General features: G+C 42.5%; 1 protein-coding gene across 1 annotated transcript in view; it reads left to right on the forward strand.

The window, feature by feature from the left end:
* Positions 1-10,958: 10,958 nt before the first annotated feature.
* LOC306925795 (xenotropic and polytropic retrovirus receptor 1 homolog) overlaps positions 10,959-19,740 on the forward strand; it is a 60,876-nt gene continuing 52,094 nt past the window's right edge. Inside the window, exon 1 of the mRNA XM_079504872.1 lies at positions 10,959-11,045. Coding sequence (XP_079360998.1) covers positions 10,977-11,045 — 69 coding nt within the window. The 5' untranslated portion in view covers positions 10,959-10,976. The remainder of the gene's footprint in view (positions 11,046-19,740) is intronic.

A 19,740-nucleotide genomic window follows, 5' to 3' on the forward strand; every position in this document is an offset into this window, starting at 1 on the left:
ACGTTTATAAAATACCCTAACATCTTCCTGCTCATGCTGTTTAATTTCCATGGCCGAAATCAGCCCACTTTTGGCAACATCGTGGTCAAACTCCCCGATTATTGCCTGACAGACAGAATGCCAGTCTAGTAGTGTTTGACTTGCCTGCCGCCTAAGGCAGGAGGCAACTTCGCGGCTTGAGGTTAAACGGATGAGATTCACCTTTGTTTCCACCGTGACTGGTTCATACGAACGTAAACTGTCAACAATACAGTCCAGGTATGCTTGGGAATCTGTATTGCCTGAAGCCTGTGGGTAAAAATGGTCTATATGTTTAGAGATTTTCCACAGGACATCATCCCCCAGGGTCTTAGCATGTGCCTGTGTGTTAAGGTCAGGATCTACTTGATTTGATGGTGGAGGTGACATCACCTCCACCATGCCTACACCATATTGTGCTCTGACCAAATCTGGAGTCTGACCACCAGTTGACCGGGTCACAACCCCGGACCGATAAGGATATTGGCTGACCTGGGGTCGCTTTGGCCGTGTTGAGAAATGGGTTAAAAGTTTAGTATCAGGCACATAGGAGGTTGGGGAGGAAACAGGATCCAGCCCCCCCCCTCCTTGTTGACTGCTAATGAGAGGGGATGTGTCATTGCACGTCCTGTGGTTTTCCCACTCATTTTCGTCAATTTGGTCTATTTTAGCTTGCAGCATTGAAATATGCTGTACGCTAAAATTAAGGCTAGCGTCCTGTGAAGCCACAGTGTTCCGTAATTGATCGATTTCTATATTTAGTTTGTTCACATTAGAATTCAATTCTGAGATTACTTTTGACTGATTAACCCCCAACTGGGTCTGCTCCACAGGTCCACAGCAAAGCTGACCATTGCGTGCCTGAGTTCGACCTCTGACCTCGGTCAGGAGGTCCTGAAAACATTTAACCATATCATCATTAGCGGTACATTTACGACTCTCCAGGCATGCAATCCTGTCTTGCAAATCTATGACAGAACTCTGTAGTTTACAGATTTGAGTCAAATCACCATATCTTTGCATTGTCACATTTTCCTGTTTTAAAACATCTCTCAGCAGTTCGATCTTTTGACTCTTAGCTGTTGATAACGGTGTAATCAGTTGACACATGTCTGTATCACAATCAAATCGAAAAGTATTTTTCAGTTTGGGATCAAAATTTAGCCCTCTTATTGCTTGTGCTACCACATATGCCATGTTATGCAGCATATTTGAGCAATTTTTGAGACAAGGACTGCTGAGAGATAGTCACTGGAAGAAAAAAAAAATTATGAGATTTCTCTTCGGCTGGCAAAAATAGTTATAATGTACCACTTGTCAGTATATAATCGTGACTAAGGGAACTAGAAGTGTGTTTGGTCTACTTAAAATTAAGTTGAAAATACTTTGTAGGTGAACTTTGATAGTTCGAACAAGTTTAAAATAGAATTTAGTTGTTTCCCTGGAAATTAAATAATAACTTCTAGGATTCTGAACTGATTGTAACCAATCTGTTCTGCCAAAATGAATTAAAGCTTAAGTCTAGATCATAATGGAACTAAGTTGGATAGCATTATAATTATTTTGAGGTTAACAAGAACACATTTGCCACTGAAGTGAATCTCTCACAATTTGGTACAAGACAAAGACAAAGACTTTCACAGCCAGGAGAGAGTTTAGAAGTAAACTACTAGTATATATTCTGCAAAATTGGTGATAGGAGTTTGTCTCTCTCTGTCTGCATGGCCCAACACAGGGGAACAGGCCCAGAACCCCCCCTTCTTCCTCTTCGATTTGAAGGGATGAAGAAAAATAGGTGGGGGTCAGGTCTGCCGTGTGGCTCTGGAGGCCAAAACTAAATGGGGTTGGTGTCAACTGGTTGTTGACTCAGCTAATCCTGCCTGGGTTTATGGCCTGGAACCAGGATGGACTACCCCAAAAGGTTTACAACACTCACCCCCCTTTTCAATGATTGATAACAAATCTTCAAAGGTTGTGTGTTGTGTGTTGTGTGTTGTGTGTGTGTGTGTGTGGGTGTGTGTGTGAGGGCCAAAAATCTAAAATGGTTCCTGTCAAACACACACAGTGCACACTCACTTCCTCTCTCACCCTAGGCAGAGAGATGCTTAACTTTAACCATTTGGCCAAGTTAAATACAAACCAACAACATGGTACACATTTAGTTTCAATAAACACCTCAATCAAAAACCCTAGCTTGCTTGGAGCCAGAGGCCAAGATCTATAATGTGAGGCAGGAATTAAAACCAAAACATATAACCAGACTGTTGATTTGTGCAGAATTTTGCTCCAATATACTGTCAAAATGTTACAGCAATTGTTTCAGCAAAATTTCACACCAACTGCTACTGTGTCACTAATAGGCTACAAAAGGAAAACAAACTTATGACAAGCTGCTTACGTCCAATCACTAACCTGAGTGTCACAGTTTCACTTCTATTTAACCAACAGTATGCAGTTATGACTATTGGTAAATAGTAGTTATAGTTACACTTGAGAATTAGTGATAGACCTATAACACTTAATTTTTTACTCTACAGGAAGTGAAACAAAGCTGTATTTCAAAAACGTCCTCTAGTTATGGAGAGGGCATCCAAATAATGTCAAGATCTACTCGATTTGACACAGATATTATGAATCCAATGTGTCAGATGGAGGATATTTTGACATATACATTTCACGCCACTATAGCCACATTTGCTTGTCTAGATCGCTAATCCTGAACAAAGCTTGATGACTCAGTGTCGATCATATATGATATATGATATGATTATGACAATATTTAATATATTATCATAACTTGGGGAGTCCCCACAAAAATGACTTTGACAACTACTGTTAACACACCATGCCTTCTCTAACTTCCTCAGGGGTCGGAAAGAAAGGGATTTTTGGAATAGTGCCTATTTTGAAACGCTTTCACTCAAATTCTGTTTTTAGATTTGAATCATTCTACAACTAATTTCCAACCAGACATTGATCAACTTAAATCACTGAACTCGATTACGAAAATAAGAACAACAATACTAGGCCTGTATTATTATTGTTATTTTAAAAAAAAACTTTTTCCAAAAATATTTGTTTTTTTTCGAAAATATTAATTTTAATCTCAGAATTTACAGTACGTACAGTTGGAATAAGAGTCTGCCTCACAGGGGGCACCATCTGTAATATAGCTGGTTCACAGCTGTCAGGACGTAATATTTCAAATATCAATATTCATAATTTATGAATTATGATTTATTAAAATATTACAATATAATAATTATATTGTTCACGTCACTGTAATGTAACATGAATTCTTGGACAGACTTGCATTAAATATTCCAACGGTACTTGTACTGTAAATATTGAGATATAATACACAACGACTTCTTAATGAAAATCATATAAATTTATTATAACAAAATAAATCAAATGTGTACAAACAATCCCAAAAATGGACACAGGTTTAAATGAAACCTTTTGATCAAAGTAAGGTCAGGTACAGGTAAATAGTGATAGCTCATGAAACGAATAAAGGGAAAAGAAACATGAAATAATAAAAGAGAGGTTTCGAAAATAGCAGATCTACCTTCCAAAATAACATCTACCCTAGCCTGAATGCTACACTAAGTTGCCATCTATCATGTGACATATGCTCGCCTGTGTGTAGAGGTCAGCAGTGGATGGCAGCCATTGTCTGTAGCAGTGACCATGTGGTAGTTGGGCCGTGGTGCTGTCGAGCTAGCCAGAGGCTAGGGGCGGTGGGTGGCAGGCCCAGAAGGATGTCACTGGGCAGTGGTTTAGTAGTCGTCAGAGGCAGCTGTGTGCAGGCATCGGTTTCCCTTGTCGGGATCAGCTTGGTGGCGCTGAGAGTCTCGTAGAGAGAGAAGCTGTCGTCTGGTCAGTTTTGGGTTGCCTCACGGTCTCTGGGAACCGGCCGCTGTGGCGCTGAGGTCTTACCCAGAAACTGGAACTTCTGCGGTGGGGACAGAGTCAACCCAGGGCCTGGTCAGTGAAGGAGGACAGCTGTGCGTGTGGGGGGGGACGTGGCGTCAACCCTCCCTTGTTTGCTGCGGTCCTCCGTCGTCCCAGTAGAAGTTAAGAGAGAGAGATGGCTGCTTGGCCATCTCATATATATTGAAGAGGCGGAGACTGGCTCCTTGTCATGCAAGGAGCTGCAGGGTCCGGACGTGTGTGTGTGGGCTGTAGGGGGCTGTCCCCTTAACCCATGAACCATAAAGCACATGAAATACTAACTCGTCACTAGTGGTTCTGGGGAGCTCCTATTAATACAACTGACTAAATATTTGCACTCAGCATGAATTTCCACATGTGGAGATATCAAACAGTACAGCCGTATGTAAATTAGAAGTCAGGCAAGCCAGAATATAATTATATATATAATATATAATACACTCATCACATTAATTCAACACAATATATATATATATGGTTGAACCCCAATAGATAGTATACAAATATATATATATATTCGTGGTTCAAAGGCATAATACGTGAACAGTTTTATTCAAACTTTATTGTCTCATTGTGTAGTCTTAGAGAGGTTGCTCTCAGCATCCTCCATGCTTATGTAGCCTGCATTCCAATGGGCAATAAAGCTCACATTACGTAGGGGTCCTGGTTCAGCCCCCCCCCCCCCCCCTTCTCTTGTAAGTAGAGTCAGTCACGCAGTGTCAGGGAGAACATGGGGGGGGTTATGTACCGTGCCTCCAATGTGTTCATTTGGTTATGAACAAAAATCCATCTGTGTTCATATCCGTCCAGGTCCCACGCTACATAGACTATAGAGTGTAGCAACGTAAAGGTACTTTAATTCAGACTACTGTAGACCTCACACCTAGAGCTCACCTGATCCCTGCTCATTATGCTAGGCCAGGGACGGATTAACCCCCACGAGGGCCCCTGGGCCGGTAATATTTGCAGGGCACCCATAGCGCGACATTTTCGTGTGTTTCCGTGTTTTTATCATCTTTTTAACCTAAATTTAACAAAATTAACAGCCAAAGAAGGGCCCCAGGAGCCCTTTTCAGGGTGTCAAACCTAGTACAATTTCCCTGAAGGGCCCCTGAGATCCAAGAGCCCCTGGGCCACGGCCCCACTGGCCCAATGGCTAATTTGTCCCTGTGCTAGGCCAGGGTTATTGATTGATTGATTGATTGATTGATTGATTGATTGATTGAAGAGTTTATTAACGGTTTTGAAGAACTACAGTAGCCTACATTTCAAGCACAACTCAATACAAAAACTGTTAACTGTGGACGACGCCATAAAGCATTACACTTGTTTACAATAGGGTCCACCATGTTCAATTCATCATAACATTTAGAGACGTACAAACATACAGTACTATATAGCCAAAAACAAGGTGGGATGGCTCAGGCTTGTTGTTATTTTTATTTTTCATGTCATGTGAATTGAATACATAGGACTCGAATGGAAACAAGACCACCAGGACTTGTTTTGGTGCTATCCTTTAAGACCAAGTATTTCACTGTACTCTGTTGCTGTCTAATATAGCACTGGTTCCCAAACTTGTTCATGTCAAGGACCCCCAAATTGACACTAATTAGCCCCGCAGACCCCCATTTGAAAAGGTATGCCAGGGACCCCCATAAGAGAAGATTTTTACGTCTCTAGCAGAGATTCTCAACCTGTTTAATTCCAAGGACCTCCAGGTTTGACATGCATTAGGCTACGGACCCCCCATTTAATGACATTTCTATCTGTGGGACCGCCAATTTATATTGTAAAATCAATGTTAATTTAGTGTACAAATGGAACAGGTCCATTTGGTTCCATTTGTACACCCTCAGAGTTACAGATCCATAAGGGTCCATTTGGTTCCAAACTATCATTTAGCTGGGAGAGGGAGCTCCGCTGATCTCAGGGAATGAATTAATTTATATATTATGCCACCAAAATGTAGAATATCCTATCAACAGCCATCAAAAAGTGTGACTCCCAACCCTCCTTTAAAAAAGCTATAAAAGAGCACCTGCAATTTGCAACTGGACCTAGACTTGCCAAAATAAGTCATACCCCCACTCTTTTTCTGTCCATATACTTTTACTGCTTAGTATTGCTTGTCTTGTAAAGTAGCCTAGCATATTGTAAGTCTTGCTGAATTGAATACTAGGACCACAATGGAAACAAGCCCTCTGGGATTGTTGTGTTATCCTTTTGGCATAACTGTACCTTTTTGCAAACTGTTAATAAAGTATTCAATCAATCAAAAATAATGTTCCTGTTCATTCCCAGAGGGTGTAATACATAAATCAAACATCAGAGTGTGCTGTTGTCTCTGCTATTGCCATCACTATACTAATACTATGGGGTTTCACAAACAATACTCTTCAGTCCACAAATTCATGGTCACACATATTGACACATAATCAGGCAGTCCAAGGTAGTGAAGTATTGATATAACTATGTGCAATTTCCACTTTACTAGAGAAACTATATCTTAAATAATTCTCCCTTCGCTGAAACTGCGTATTTGAAGTTCTATCAGACAAATGTCTCCTACTTTTCAAAGCATTATCTTTTAGGGTTTCATTTGGTTGTTGGAAATCAGAAACATATTTTTTTTGCCTAATAAAGAATAAGAAAATGATAAAATTGGTAAAATTATACTTAATTAAATAATTTGTACGAATAAAAGTAGGCTATAGTTTATATACATTTGCAACATACAAAACAATACAAAAACTACAGGCCTACCTCAACCTAAACTTTCGGAGTAACTTCAACCTGAAAAACATTAGGCATGCAAGAATGGCTTTTTACGCAATCCAAAGTAACATCAATTTGGACATTCCAATTAAAATCTTGCTCAAAATATTGGACTGCCCCATTTCCCTTTGAGGTTGCAAGGTCTGGGGTTCACATGCCAGCGGTGGCCGAACGGTTTGTGGAGCGGTCTTGTTATCGGAAGGTCGCCAGTTCGAATCCCCGGACCAGCACGTCAAAATTGCCACCGCTGAAGTGCCCTTGAGCAAGGCATTGAACCCCTACCATGAAATGTTCTATGAGCAGGGTCTGGCTGTAAACAAGCATCTCGAGCTTAGTCCATTCACCCTGGGTAAACAAAGAACTTTGCTTTGCTTTGCCAACTACATTTTTACAAAATGGGATGAACACCAAATAATCAGTTAGATTGGAAAGACTCAAACTAAGATTCAAGAGATTTATTGTCAAAAAGGCTGTACGAGTAACATGCACTGTGATTGACTATAATACACAATCAAAGAAAAAACATGGCTACATGAATAACAATACTAAACGCATTAACAGTCCTAAAGCCATTTCTAAAATAAAAAAACGTTTTAAAACCCAGATCAGTATACAAGGCCATTATAGAATACCACAGAGGATGCTCACAATGTTTTCTTAATATAGCCCAGGGAAGAAGACTGTTCTATTGCTTGTGCTGGCTTTGAGTTTACGATACCTCTTTCCTGATGGCAACAGTTTGAACAGACTGTTATGGGGGAGTGTGGGTGGGGTCTTTGATGATCCTCAGGGACAACAGTTTGAACAGACTGTTATGAGGAGTGTGGGGTCTTTGATGACCTCAGGGGCCCCTGAGCATGAAAGAAAAATGTTAGAAAAAAAGTCTAGGCTGGTGACCAAGTGTAACTGGGCCTTTGTCATCAGGGCTCCTATATAGAATCTGGAACAGCCATTGGACCTCAGGCTGCTACATCCATAACAATCTTAAAATCTAATTTAAAAACTCATTTTTACACATAGTCATATTTGTCAGGTGAAACAAACGCTGGCTCCGTTGTGCATCTTTCCTGTTCTCCAGCTTGCTCATAACATTAGGCGGCGTTATCAGGCGCACCGCTGCTCCACTGCGGTGTTTATAATGTCTATGGTTGAGAGTGTGGTCTGGGTGCAGAGTGTGGTGTTTATGTACATATGTCTATGGTTGAGAGTGTGGTCTGGGTGCAGAGTGTGGTGTTTATATATGTCTATGGTTGAGAGTGTGGTCTGGGTGCAGAGTGTGGTGTTTATATATGTCTATGGTTGAGAGTGTGGTCTGGGTGCAGAGTGTGGTGTTTATATATGTCTATGGTTGAGAGTGTGGTCTGGGTGCAGAGTGTGGTGTTTATATTATGTCTATGGTTGAGAGTGTGGTCTGGGTGCAGAGTGTGGTGTTTATGTACATATATGTCTATGGTTGAGAGTGTGGTCTGGGTGCAGAGTGCGGTGTTTATATATGTCTATGGTTGAGTGTGGTCTGGGTGCAGAGTGTGGTGTTTATATATGTCTATGGTTGAGAGTGTGGTCTGGGTGCAGAGTGCGGTGTTTATATATGTCTATGGTTGAGAGTGTGGTCTGGGTGCAGAGTGTGGTGTTTATGTATATATGTCTATGGTTGAGAGTGTGGTCTGCAGGGCATTGCAGATTTGCAGATTTCCGCTGGGCCCGTGTCATAGCTTAGGAGGCAGCCAATCATGACTAGGTCGCTGCTATGCGTTTGGCTGGCGGCGTTTAGGCGGCTCCCATTGGCTTAGGCGGCATGGGGGAGACTCCCATTGATGACTAGGTCGCTATTAAAACGGGCCTGTTGTATGTCAGGTTTCACCTCATCATTAAAAAACTTTTAAGCCCCTAATGCTTATGGTCTCTGTCAGTGAAGCAGCCCTTCCAGTCCCAACATGACGCCCTCCTCGCGGCGTCTGAGAACAGAGTAAACACACTGGTAAATCGGATGGCCAGACTCAGTGATGAGCACAGTATAGTCTCACCGAGAGAGGCCGCCCGCTACAGCCACAGGTCAGTCAGACCTGGCCTGGCTATAGAGAAGACAGACTGTGTGTGTGTGGTGTGCACCACAAACGATGAGGTGGAAACAGCTAGGTGCACTTTGTAGTTTGTACCAGCCTAAACTAAACCAAAGAGTAAGACACATGACAATGATGATGATGATACTTCCCCCACAGTTTACAAACAAAGAGTTTGAAAACGTGACTAATAACAGGAGGAAAAAATAATCTTCCATATCTGGTGGGTGAAGCACATTTTTGAGGGGCGCTAGCCCCTCCTATACACAGGTTCAATGTTTGTTTTTTATAAGCGCATTGAAAATTAAGGGAAAATGTACATCATATGTGTCATTTACGTCATATTGTCTCTTTATTGTTAATGGCGTTTAATGTTTGTGTTTGCACCGTTTGTTTTACATCACCATTACATCACCTAATCCAGTGGTTCCCAAAGTGGGGTCCATTTGGTTCCATTTGTACACTCTCAGAGTTAAATTAACATTGATTATACAATATAAATTGGGGTCCCAGAGACAGAAATGCCATTAAATGGGGGTCCGTGGAACTAATGCATGTCAAACTGGGGGTCCTTGAAATTAAACTAGTTGAGAAATGAGAATCACTGCTAGAGCCGTACAAATCTTCTCTTAGGGGGTCCCTGGATGGCATGTCTTTTCAAATGGGGGTCTGCGGGCTAATTAGTATCAATTTGGGGGTACTTGACATGAAAAAGTTTGGGAACCACTAACCTAATCAACATGAGTTAGACTTTACAATATTAGCGCCCCATCACTTCACACGTTTTTTAAATATTACACAGCAGCACGTGAGCATGATGTCCAGTGGAATGCAGCCACTGTACAGAGGCTGCACCCATAGAGCTATAATCTCTGCACCATGCTGTGCAGAGCTGAGCATGCAGCATGCACGCACGCAGGCAGGAACGCACACACACACACGCACACACACACACACACACACACACACACACACACACACACACACACACAGTGTGGACGACCCAATAAAACATTACACTTGTTTACAAGAGGGTCCACCTTGTTCAATTCATCAACACATTTAGAGACGTGCAATAATGTATTGGCAAATTGACAATGAAGCCGATTTAATAGGAATCAGGATTGAAAAGACTGTGAGACAGAGAGTTTGATTGATTGAAATTTCAGTGTGTATAATTATTGGTATCTAGGCTACATTTCAAATTAATTAATTTTTTTTTTACATAATTTGAATTAATCGGAACATTTAAACTTCTATGAAAAACAGAAAATCATACAGAAAGTAAAAAAGGAGAAGAAAGAAAACGTACAGTATGGGCCGGGGAAAAACTACTCTAAGGGGGAAAAGGGGGTGAGGGGAGATTGCCCTTTTTTACGAGAGAGATCATGAGAGTTTTGGGTTTAACCGTGTGAAGAATGAAGATGACGACGCAACGCACGTCACGACCTCACAGTGTGACGCGACCAACGAGAGAGAGAGAGAGAGAGAGAGAGAGACTGACTGCCTGCTGTGTCACCAAACCGACCTTATTACACCACAACCACTGACACACACAGACAACCCGCTCCTTCTTCTAGTGTGACAGACAGCGTTTCTCTCTCTCGGCAATGTGGCAGCACCGTCATCAGCGTTCTGGACCATTTCAAATGATGTATTGAAACAAATAAAACACAATAGTTGGCTAACGAGTTAGCCAGGCTATGCTAATGTAAATAGAACCCGCATCCGCCGTCCCCCCCGCTGTGTGTGTGACTGTGTGTGCGTGCCTGGCCGCTTGCTCAGCTCTAATCTCCGGGTTGGGGATGAGAAGAAGAACAAGCAGCATCGCTGCTGCTGCGAACAGAACACAACACCACAGATATACCGCAGTGAGTGAAGTGAAGTGAAGCAGCCCTCAGCCAGCCAGCCAGCCACGGGGCCGCTGCCTGCCTGCTTGGACGGATAGTCAGAGACCCTGAGGACAGGAGGACCACCGAGGAGGAGGTGGAGGCCAAGTGAGGTTCGAGGTGGTGGAGGCCAAGTGAGGTTCGAGGTGGAGGAGGAGGAGGAGGTGGAGGCCAAGTGAGGTTCGAGGTGGAGGAGGAGGAGGAGGAAGAGGAGGAGGTGGAGGCCAAGTGAAGAGGAGGTGGTGGAGGAGGAGAAGGAGAACCAACCGCCAGGATGAAGTTCACGGAGCATCTCTCGGCGCACATCACTCCAGAGTGGAGGAAACAATACATCCAGTATGAGGTACCTACAAAAAGCTCCCTCTGTATTATCTCTCAGCTAGCACCGCAATTCATTTTTTTGTTTTGTTTTTTAATTTCCAATGAGCTTTATTGGCATGAGAAAACACGTACGTTTACATTTGCCAGAAGCAATTAAGTGTCAAAATGTCATAAAACCGTTGTAAATGGGGCAAGTATATACAGTTGGAGTGGGTACAGCATTGTTGTAAACAGCTCTATGCACGCAACTAGCTGCCCGTGGCTACCTGCTGAGCTAACCCAACGGTAGCTCTCTGAAAGACATCTCTAAACTGCCACTGTTTATAATCAACCGTGGGTGTTGTTGGTGGTGTTGTTGTGTTACGTGTAATAATATACTATTTAGTTATTGCTGTGTGATAGAGAATTACTAAAATGTTACAATGTGGACGGAACCAAAGGAAGCAGTGGGGCTAGCTCATTGAAGCTAGCCACGAAACTAGCCAAGCCAGATTTGTTTTTGTTGTTGGGTCTCCTCTGCTGCAGCCAGGCAGGTTATCATTCTCATGCCTTTGTTTCTTTGAAGCTGGTATTGTTGGTGGTGGGGTCGGCCAGGCAGGTCCTACACAGTGAAAATCCCAGTGTCAAACTGCTTAACTTTGGGGTGTGCTAATTATTCTGTCAATTTAGTATGATTTGTACAATCATAGAGTTGCAGACGGTCTTGTTTCACCACCCATGACCAAACTGGTGTAACTAACTGGCAGATTTTGCAATGCGTTTTTTTTTGGGAGACAATGCATTTAGACGAGTCATCACATATTTAGATCATCTTGCAGCCTGCATGTTTAACCCTCTCTGTCTGCCCTAAACCGCTGACAGAGCAGAAACTTGTTCGTGTGTTTTTTTTCCTGTTCCTTCTCTGAATTTTAAACATCGGACTGCATGGGGTCAGTGAGTGCAAATGAGAGAGAGAGAGAGAGAGAGAGAGAGAGAGAGAGAGTTGCATGGTGGTGTTGATAAAACTCAGGCCAAATCTGCAACTTCAACTTTTGACACATCAATGCTATTTGCCTATTTATGAGCCTTAGTGGTTTTAAACCACTGCTCCAGGGACCACCAGTGGTCCACTCCTTGAGTGGGGCGTTCCTGGTGGTCCCCAGCTAAATGATGGAGAGTTGGTAACCAAATGGACCCTTGTTGAGCGTAACATGTAACCATTTTCATTGTATGCTCTCAAGAGTTACATTATTGTTTATACAGATCTGCACTACTTCTACACAATTTTTAAGAATGTAAAGAATTCAGAATTTTGATCAACTTTTGCCAAAAGCATGGCATTGTAGACAAAATCTTAACCAAAGAACAGAACATACTTCTTTTTTTTTTTTTTTTACTATTTTGCAAAACATTTTTGAATAGTTAAAATGGCCAGTCTACAAGCTCACAACGTGTCAATGTAGATTGGCTAGTTTAATTATTCAAAAGTGTTTTTCAAAATAGTAAAACAAAAGTTTAGGTACAAGGGGTTTAGCGGTGACGAAAATGGAGCCCTAAATATCAAAACATGGTGGTCCGTGGCTCAAATGCCGAATAAATAACGGGCCTTGATGTGAAAAGGGTTGAAAACCACTGCTTTAAATCATTCGGGTATCTCCCAGTTTCAAATAATAAGTTATTTCTATTAATATTAGTCCATCTATAGAAGGTCACTGTAATGCAGTAGATTATTAGAGGGTCTACTCTTAACCCATTTAGACCTGAGGCCGATTCTAAAAATAAATAAAAAGGCCTCTAAATCCTAACAGTTTTCTGAAAAACCTATGTTTCTATGTCAGTGGTGCTCAACCTTTTTCATGTCAAGGACCCCCAGAATTATCTGTATTTTGACCCCCATCTGAAAATATGTTGTTCCAGCAGGGACCCCCCAGAAGCAAAGATTTGAGTTAAAAGCTTTCGCTCTGAAAGAATATATATTCAAACTAGATTTGCGCCACATTTTCGGGTAAACCCGAAACCTCGTTGACCTCAGGATACATCACTGAGGATACGTCCCAGGTGCATCCATGCAATGTATTTTTTAGTCGGTGTAATTAAAAGAATTGACACTCACAGTCCGCTTTTGAGTTTCGTCTTACTGTATGTGGGGAACACGAGGGGCAAGAAGCCACACTCACCTGCTCCTTATGTCATTATGCCTGTTTGAGTGATTGATTGAATACCGGCTTTATTTATACTTTATTAGTCAGAAATGTAAACAGCACCGGGTACAGTCAGACATTAATGCTAAAAGGATAACAAAAAAGGTCCTCTGGGCTTGTTTCCAATGTGGTCCGTATTGTAGGCCTGTGTGTATGTGTAAGCTTATTAGCTCCGATGAAGCTTGTGTTGTGTCCAGTCCACCAACAGTTGTAATTGTATGGTGGTCACGTTGTGCAATATGCATTGCCACTGCTATAATATGGCTGTATATGACTGTGTACTGTGTGTTTAATATGACATAGTTGCAGTACAGCACAATACTAGCTCTGATTATGAATAATAATGTGCATCAGCAAGCATGCAATTTAACATTGACTACATACATAACAGTTTGCATGCGTCATTAGTTCTTATAGTCCTTTGTCAATAGCAAGCATTTATTTCAATCAGCTATAATGTTTAGGCTACAAACATTGATTGACTATTTGTTATAGAACAGTGGTTTTCAACCAGTGGTCCGGGGGACCACCAGTGGTCCTTGAGGAGGTTCCAGGTGGTCCCCAGATAAATGATGGAGAGTTGGTAACCAAATGGACCCTTATAAATCTTACTGTTGAGCATAGATCTAACATGAAACCAAATGGACCCATATGAGTTACATTATTGTTAAACATCTGCATTACTTAATTTAAGTCTACACAGTTAGGGGGAATGTAGAATAATTGTTATTTTGATCAATGTTTGCCTGTTATCTCTCCTATGGTACCAATATAAATTCAGTATGGAATTGTGCAACTTATGCAGCGACAACAACATATTCTTTAGTTTTGGGTCTGAGAGGCTAAATCTCATAAAATGGTGGTCAAATTGGCTCAAATGTAGAATAAATAGTGGATGAATGACAATTGACAACGCTGATGAAGGCTTGAACACCGAAACGCTGCTTCGTTGCTGCTGCTCTGTAGCATAACATGCCAATATTTAAATAAATTAAGAGTGCCTTAAAACGTGAGTTCCGTGAGTGCTGGTTTTCTCTTTTTAGAGATTTTTCTGTTAAAGTTATTTACCCGACCACGCACCCGGTAAGAATGCTCAAGGAGTTTGAGACTGGTTGGAGTTGTGCGGGCTATACCTTGAATAAATAGTGGGCCTTGATATGACAAGGGTTTGAACACCACTGGTATGGATTAGAAGAGTGAGTGGAGTGCAGATTTGCAGAAACCATATGTCTTCTCCCCGGGTTGACTATGTTTCATGCAGTGTTGTTTTTGGCAGCATTTTGATTTTAGTTTTAGTCATCGTCTCGTGAATAGTTTTCATTTAGTTTTAATCACATTTTAGTCACCTGGAATGTCTTAGTGTTTAGTGTGTAGTGTCTAGTTTTAGTCGACTAAAATATCATAAGATTTTAGTCGACTAAAATGTATTTTGGCGGGCCTTGATGGCGTCTTAATGACTGTTTTTACATTTGCTGAAAATGGCAAATAGCAAAACGCGTCGCAGTTGCAAGCTTGTAGATCTGCTATTTTCAGCATGCAACCAAGTGTAAAATGACTTATACTGGATCTCTTGTCCACTAGTCCCCTTCCTAGCTTTTTAGTCTAGTTTTTAGCTGTTGGCGAAATCATCAATATATTTAGTCTCAGTTTTAGTCATAATAGCTTAGTTTTCATTTAGTTTCCATTTAGTTTTGGTCAGTGAAAAAAAGGTAGTCGACGAACATTTTTCCTCTTAGTTTTAGTCGACAAAAACAACACTGGTTTCATGCCCATCATGTTGCTCCCCCTGTCCCTCTCTCTCTGGCACGGAGCAGCTCTAGCTGCGTTGTTTGGTGATGGTTGGTTGTTGCAGTGCATTCTCTCTTAAGTCATTGCCTCTGAGACCTGCTCTGCACACCAGTCACACTCCGCTTCAGCACTGTGTCACTGCAGCAGCACGGGTCGCTTCAGTGCTTTTGAGCTGAGGCGCACACCACCGGCAAAGCCTTTCCTGTTTATAGAAAATTGTGACATTGAAGTGGTGTGTAACTATTTTAAGCCTCTGATGACTCTTTGTTCCCCCCACATAGAACATTTTCAGAGCAATAGTTTATGTAGCCTGCCTCTATCTACGTCTATTCTTCAATTATGTAATGTGCGGCCTGGCCCATGGCTCAGTGGTCCAGGCACCTTGGCTGGCAATCCAGTCTGGCAGTGTGCCGCGGGTTCGACTCCCGATCCCGATGGCCTTTACTGCATGTCTTCCCCCCCATCTCTCTCCCCATTTCCTGTCAGCCTACTGTCTGTCCCTCCATACAAAATATAAAATAAAGGCGAAAGCCACACAAAAACACATTTAAAATTATGTAATGTGCGTATCCTGAATGATTCCCCTAATCTGGTCCTCCCAGACACATTAATAATATTAATGATGGTTGTTTTAAAGCTTTCGGACAATGATTCCTCATCAGGCTATTGGAAAATCAATCTGAAGGATATCTCTGTATAACCCCCATCATCACCATATCAAAGCTGGAATTGTCACAGATTGACCAACCTTCTGCCGAATAGCAAAAATTGTGTTTTTTGAGAGCTTGTAAAATGTTTGACCTATGACTCAAAATGGTGATGCCAGGGTTAACGTGGTTAACTGCCAGACCAACTGATCACCATTTAATTAAAACAGTTATGCAACTTAGGCTGTTATAAAATAATGCCAAACTGGTGAAAAGCTGTCATCACATGCTTATTTCTGTGACCGTGTCAAGTTGATTCTAGTTTGCTTTTCTGGACTTACTGTTCCAGTTAATAACTGCTGTAATTCTGGACTTGGGCCCAGTCAGGCTGGTCTTTCACTCGAGCACACACAGGTCTTGAATGATGTGACTGACCCAGACAGACTCGGTGCGGCCTGGGATGTTTTGAGACCCGGGCAGATCCATGCTGGCCTAGCATCGCATTTAATGTTTTCTCACAGCAGCTGTGTTTGGGTCAGACGCATAGCAAGACAGTTCAACTCTTGGCAGCGGTGCACCCACCACTATTATGATGCTGGGATGGGATGTGTGTACTGAACCATAGACTATCAGGCTCTCCAGTTTCATGCTGGCCCAAGCCGCTTCATACTTGTCATGTTTTCTCACAGCAGCTGTGTTTGGGTCACATGCGTAGCAGGATAATAAATATTAGGGCGTGCCGTTAACACAATGAACACATTATGTATTATTTTACATTTATAGGAGTGCAGTCGGAATGGACATTTTTAATACTAGCCCATCATCCATACCACTGATTTGTGGATCGATACTATAATGTTGAGTCACTGATATGAGGATTTTATTTGCAATAACGTGTTATTTTGTAGGCAGGCTTACTGCTTGGCAGGCTGACTGGGCAACAGTTTGCGGAACTGGCACACTTACCGACCAGCTGAACAAAGGCATGACTGACTGCTGCATATTTTGGCTGCCTGGCCGGCCAAAAGGATGATATGGATTTCCAAATTATCTGTGACAAGTGGAGCTCCTTTTTTTTTAACCTTGATAAATATCCAGCATGACTGGAGCCTTTTTAATACAAAGGCTTAGCTGCCTGTCATCTGTGTTAGAGGAAAGCTACTTTATCCACCAACTAATTATTGGGAGGAAAAGGAGGAGATTGGAAAGAGTAGACCGGGAAGATGAAGAGTCCGAAAATGTAGAGGTCAGGAAGAAAGAAAGGGAGAACCTGAAGGAGAAATCAGGAAAGAGCCTTCAGGTGTGGAGAGGAGAGTCAGCGTGGGAGAGAGCATGTCGCCGTATTCATTCATGGTATTCATGGGAAGTCACTTTGCTGATGCTGGCTGTTTTCGGTCAGAACGACATGCATTGCAGAGCCATGAAAGAAAATGGAGAAGAATGTCACCTGATGCAACAGCTTTTTTCGGTCTTCAGGCCTTTGGCTGCAGGGGCCACATTGTGTCCATCCTAAGCTCAGAGTTAAAATCATTCAGAGATTCAAAATATTCTCCTAATTGGTGCTATACTGGCCAGAAATGCACTCTTTCAGAAGGTTTTTCTTTGCAATTTTGCATTTTGCACTTTGCATTTTGTTAAAATATTGTGAAACGAATGAAGTCATGTTATTGAATGTGCACTCAGTAGAAATGTTTTTATTTAGAGCACATATTCCTTCCTTGGCACACATTGTACTACGGTTGAATCTTCTACCTCAAGTAGGAAAGTGAGAGAGAGCTCCTGATATATCCGGATGTTATAATCTGACTACATGCAGCTAAACTATGATTTCCTGGTGAACCAACGCCACTGAAGGCAATAAAATGCCCAAATTTGCAACAGTAATAACAGATTTGGCCTCTACTTTACTGTGGAGATGCTATTTGTTCACTGCTCCCTGGCAGGGACGCACACACAAGCCTAAATCTTGGTCAAGGCTAAATCATAGCCTAGAAGCCTACATCTCGGAAAATGTCAACACTTACTGTAGCTTGATGTATCATTTTCACACACATACAATTTGTTTTTGTATCCAGAAAAACTGTATTTGTATTTTGAAGCTGAACTGGGTCTGTTTGATTTCTCATATTCCATCCTGATTGGCTAAAGATTGGCTTCCAAAGTTTCCAGGAGTGGCCTGCTTTGTACAAAACGCACAAATCATTAACGCAGCGTCCGATTGCGCTGAAACTGTGCACGCATAATCGCATATTCCCTCTAAATGCCACTTGACATTTTTCCGAAACACTTCTATCCTGGTGGAGACCTGTGGTCCCCGAGGGGCCATTTTTTAATCTTTCTATGTTATTTCAGGTGATGGCACACAGGTCAGAGACAGAGGAAAGGTAGAATAGAGGGACATGGCTTGAGAATGAGCCTATTTGTCAGCATGCTTGTCATCTGCTGTGTTTTCCGCTTTGCATGTCAATCGTCGTGTAGTTTTGTGTGTACTGTACATGCTGCTGTGCATGTTAACACCTTGCTTGCCCGGACCTATTTAATCCATGTGCCCATCATTTATAGTGCCCGGACCACTTTTACCGGCGCACTGGAAGTTGTTGTGCATGTCTGTGTAGCAGCTAACAATAGCCACACCACTCTAGAGAACGGGAGGTAAGAATAAATCTAACCGCGACTAGCGACTGGACCGCGGAAGGCCGTCAAACACAGGATATTTTTTCAGAATTAGACGGGATGATTTAGATCGGGAGTTATGATCGTTTTAAGATTTTCGTTTTCGTCAGCTAAACAGGCAGGGAACATTTTCGATGACGTGTCACTGTTTGACACGTCATCGGATTGGGCAACAAGCGCTCCTAGGCTGTGGAGCGAAGCAATCGCTTTTGATATCATTAATCTCCGTCCTATTTATCAATCTCCGGCTTGGGCACTTGACCATGACCTTGAACTTGACGGAGATCTCCGCCCCGGGCCTCCATGGTGTTAATGACAGTGTTTGCCGTTTGCGTGGGAGATTGTCTTTATCTGTGTATACGTGTGTTGTGGTTCAGTTGTCGTTGCTCTGAGTAATGCAACGCTCAGCAGGAAATGGTCATGGACGACAGGCGCGTCTTCTACTGGTCTTATCATACGAGGGGGGGGGGGGGGGGGGGGGGGAGGGAGAGAAAGGGTTGAGATAACCTGAGAATACAGTAGGGCTGACCTTTGATGGGGTTTTTTTCAACGAAGCTTCTAGCTTCTAAAAACGCCGAGCCGAATTCTAAGCTTCGACGACAGGGCCCGGAGGGTGGGATTAAATAATGAGTCGGCGATTCATGAATCGTGGAGCTGAAGCACATGGCTTTGAAGGGTAGCAGGCGGCTCTACAAGCTCTCTACATGTCATGCTGCAATGCGTTGTGGGCTTGTAGATCAGCCATTTTGATTAAAACAGAAAAAAGAGAGGGAAAAAAATATGCCATTTCTGCTATGACGATTATGCAAAACATAATTGTGATTTTCTCAAATAATTGCGATTAGGTGATGAGGGGAGAGAGAGGGGGAGGGGGTGGGTAAGAAGGACATCGAAGAAGAGAATTGAGTCCGATGGCACGAGCTACCTACCACCTGACTGGCATTAGAGGGAGCATGCACGCACGCACACACGCCATACTCATGTACATGTACTCACACACACATACACAGTTACACACAGTGTTACTTTTTCCTACTACCACGTCCCTGAAGGGGCTACTGGCTGAGTGAAGGGGCTCAAGTTCATCCCAACACCTATAAGCACTGACTCTTGTCATGTGGAGACTGGAACTGGGCCATATGACTTCAAAGTAATGTGGTAGGAATGGCATAAGATGTCATGCTACGGTTAACCCGCGGAGAAATGGCAACATTCTCAAGTGTACACATTTACAAAAACTGACTTCAGGGGAAAGTCTCGCTCAACTCGGGTAGACGGTCTGAGAGGGTTCAGGCGTGTGCTGGGTGCAGATTCAGGGAATACGTATAGACAGAGAATAAAATCTGCACTCTCAGTAATAGTAGGAGTCTTGCTTAATGACGTTAGGATCCGCAGCAGCAGCAGTCAAACCAGACAAACGCGTTTCGCC

Source organism: Electrona antarctica (assembly GCF_951216825.1).
Source record: "Electrona antarctica genome assembly, chromosome: 1".
Taxonomy (NCBI): domain Eukaryota; kingdom Metazoa; phylum Chordata; class Actinopteri; order Myctophiformes; family Myctophidae; genus Electrona; species Electrona antarctica.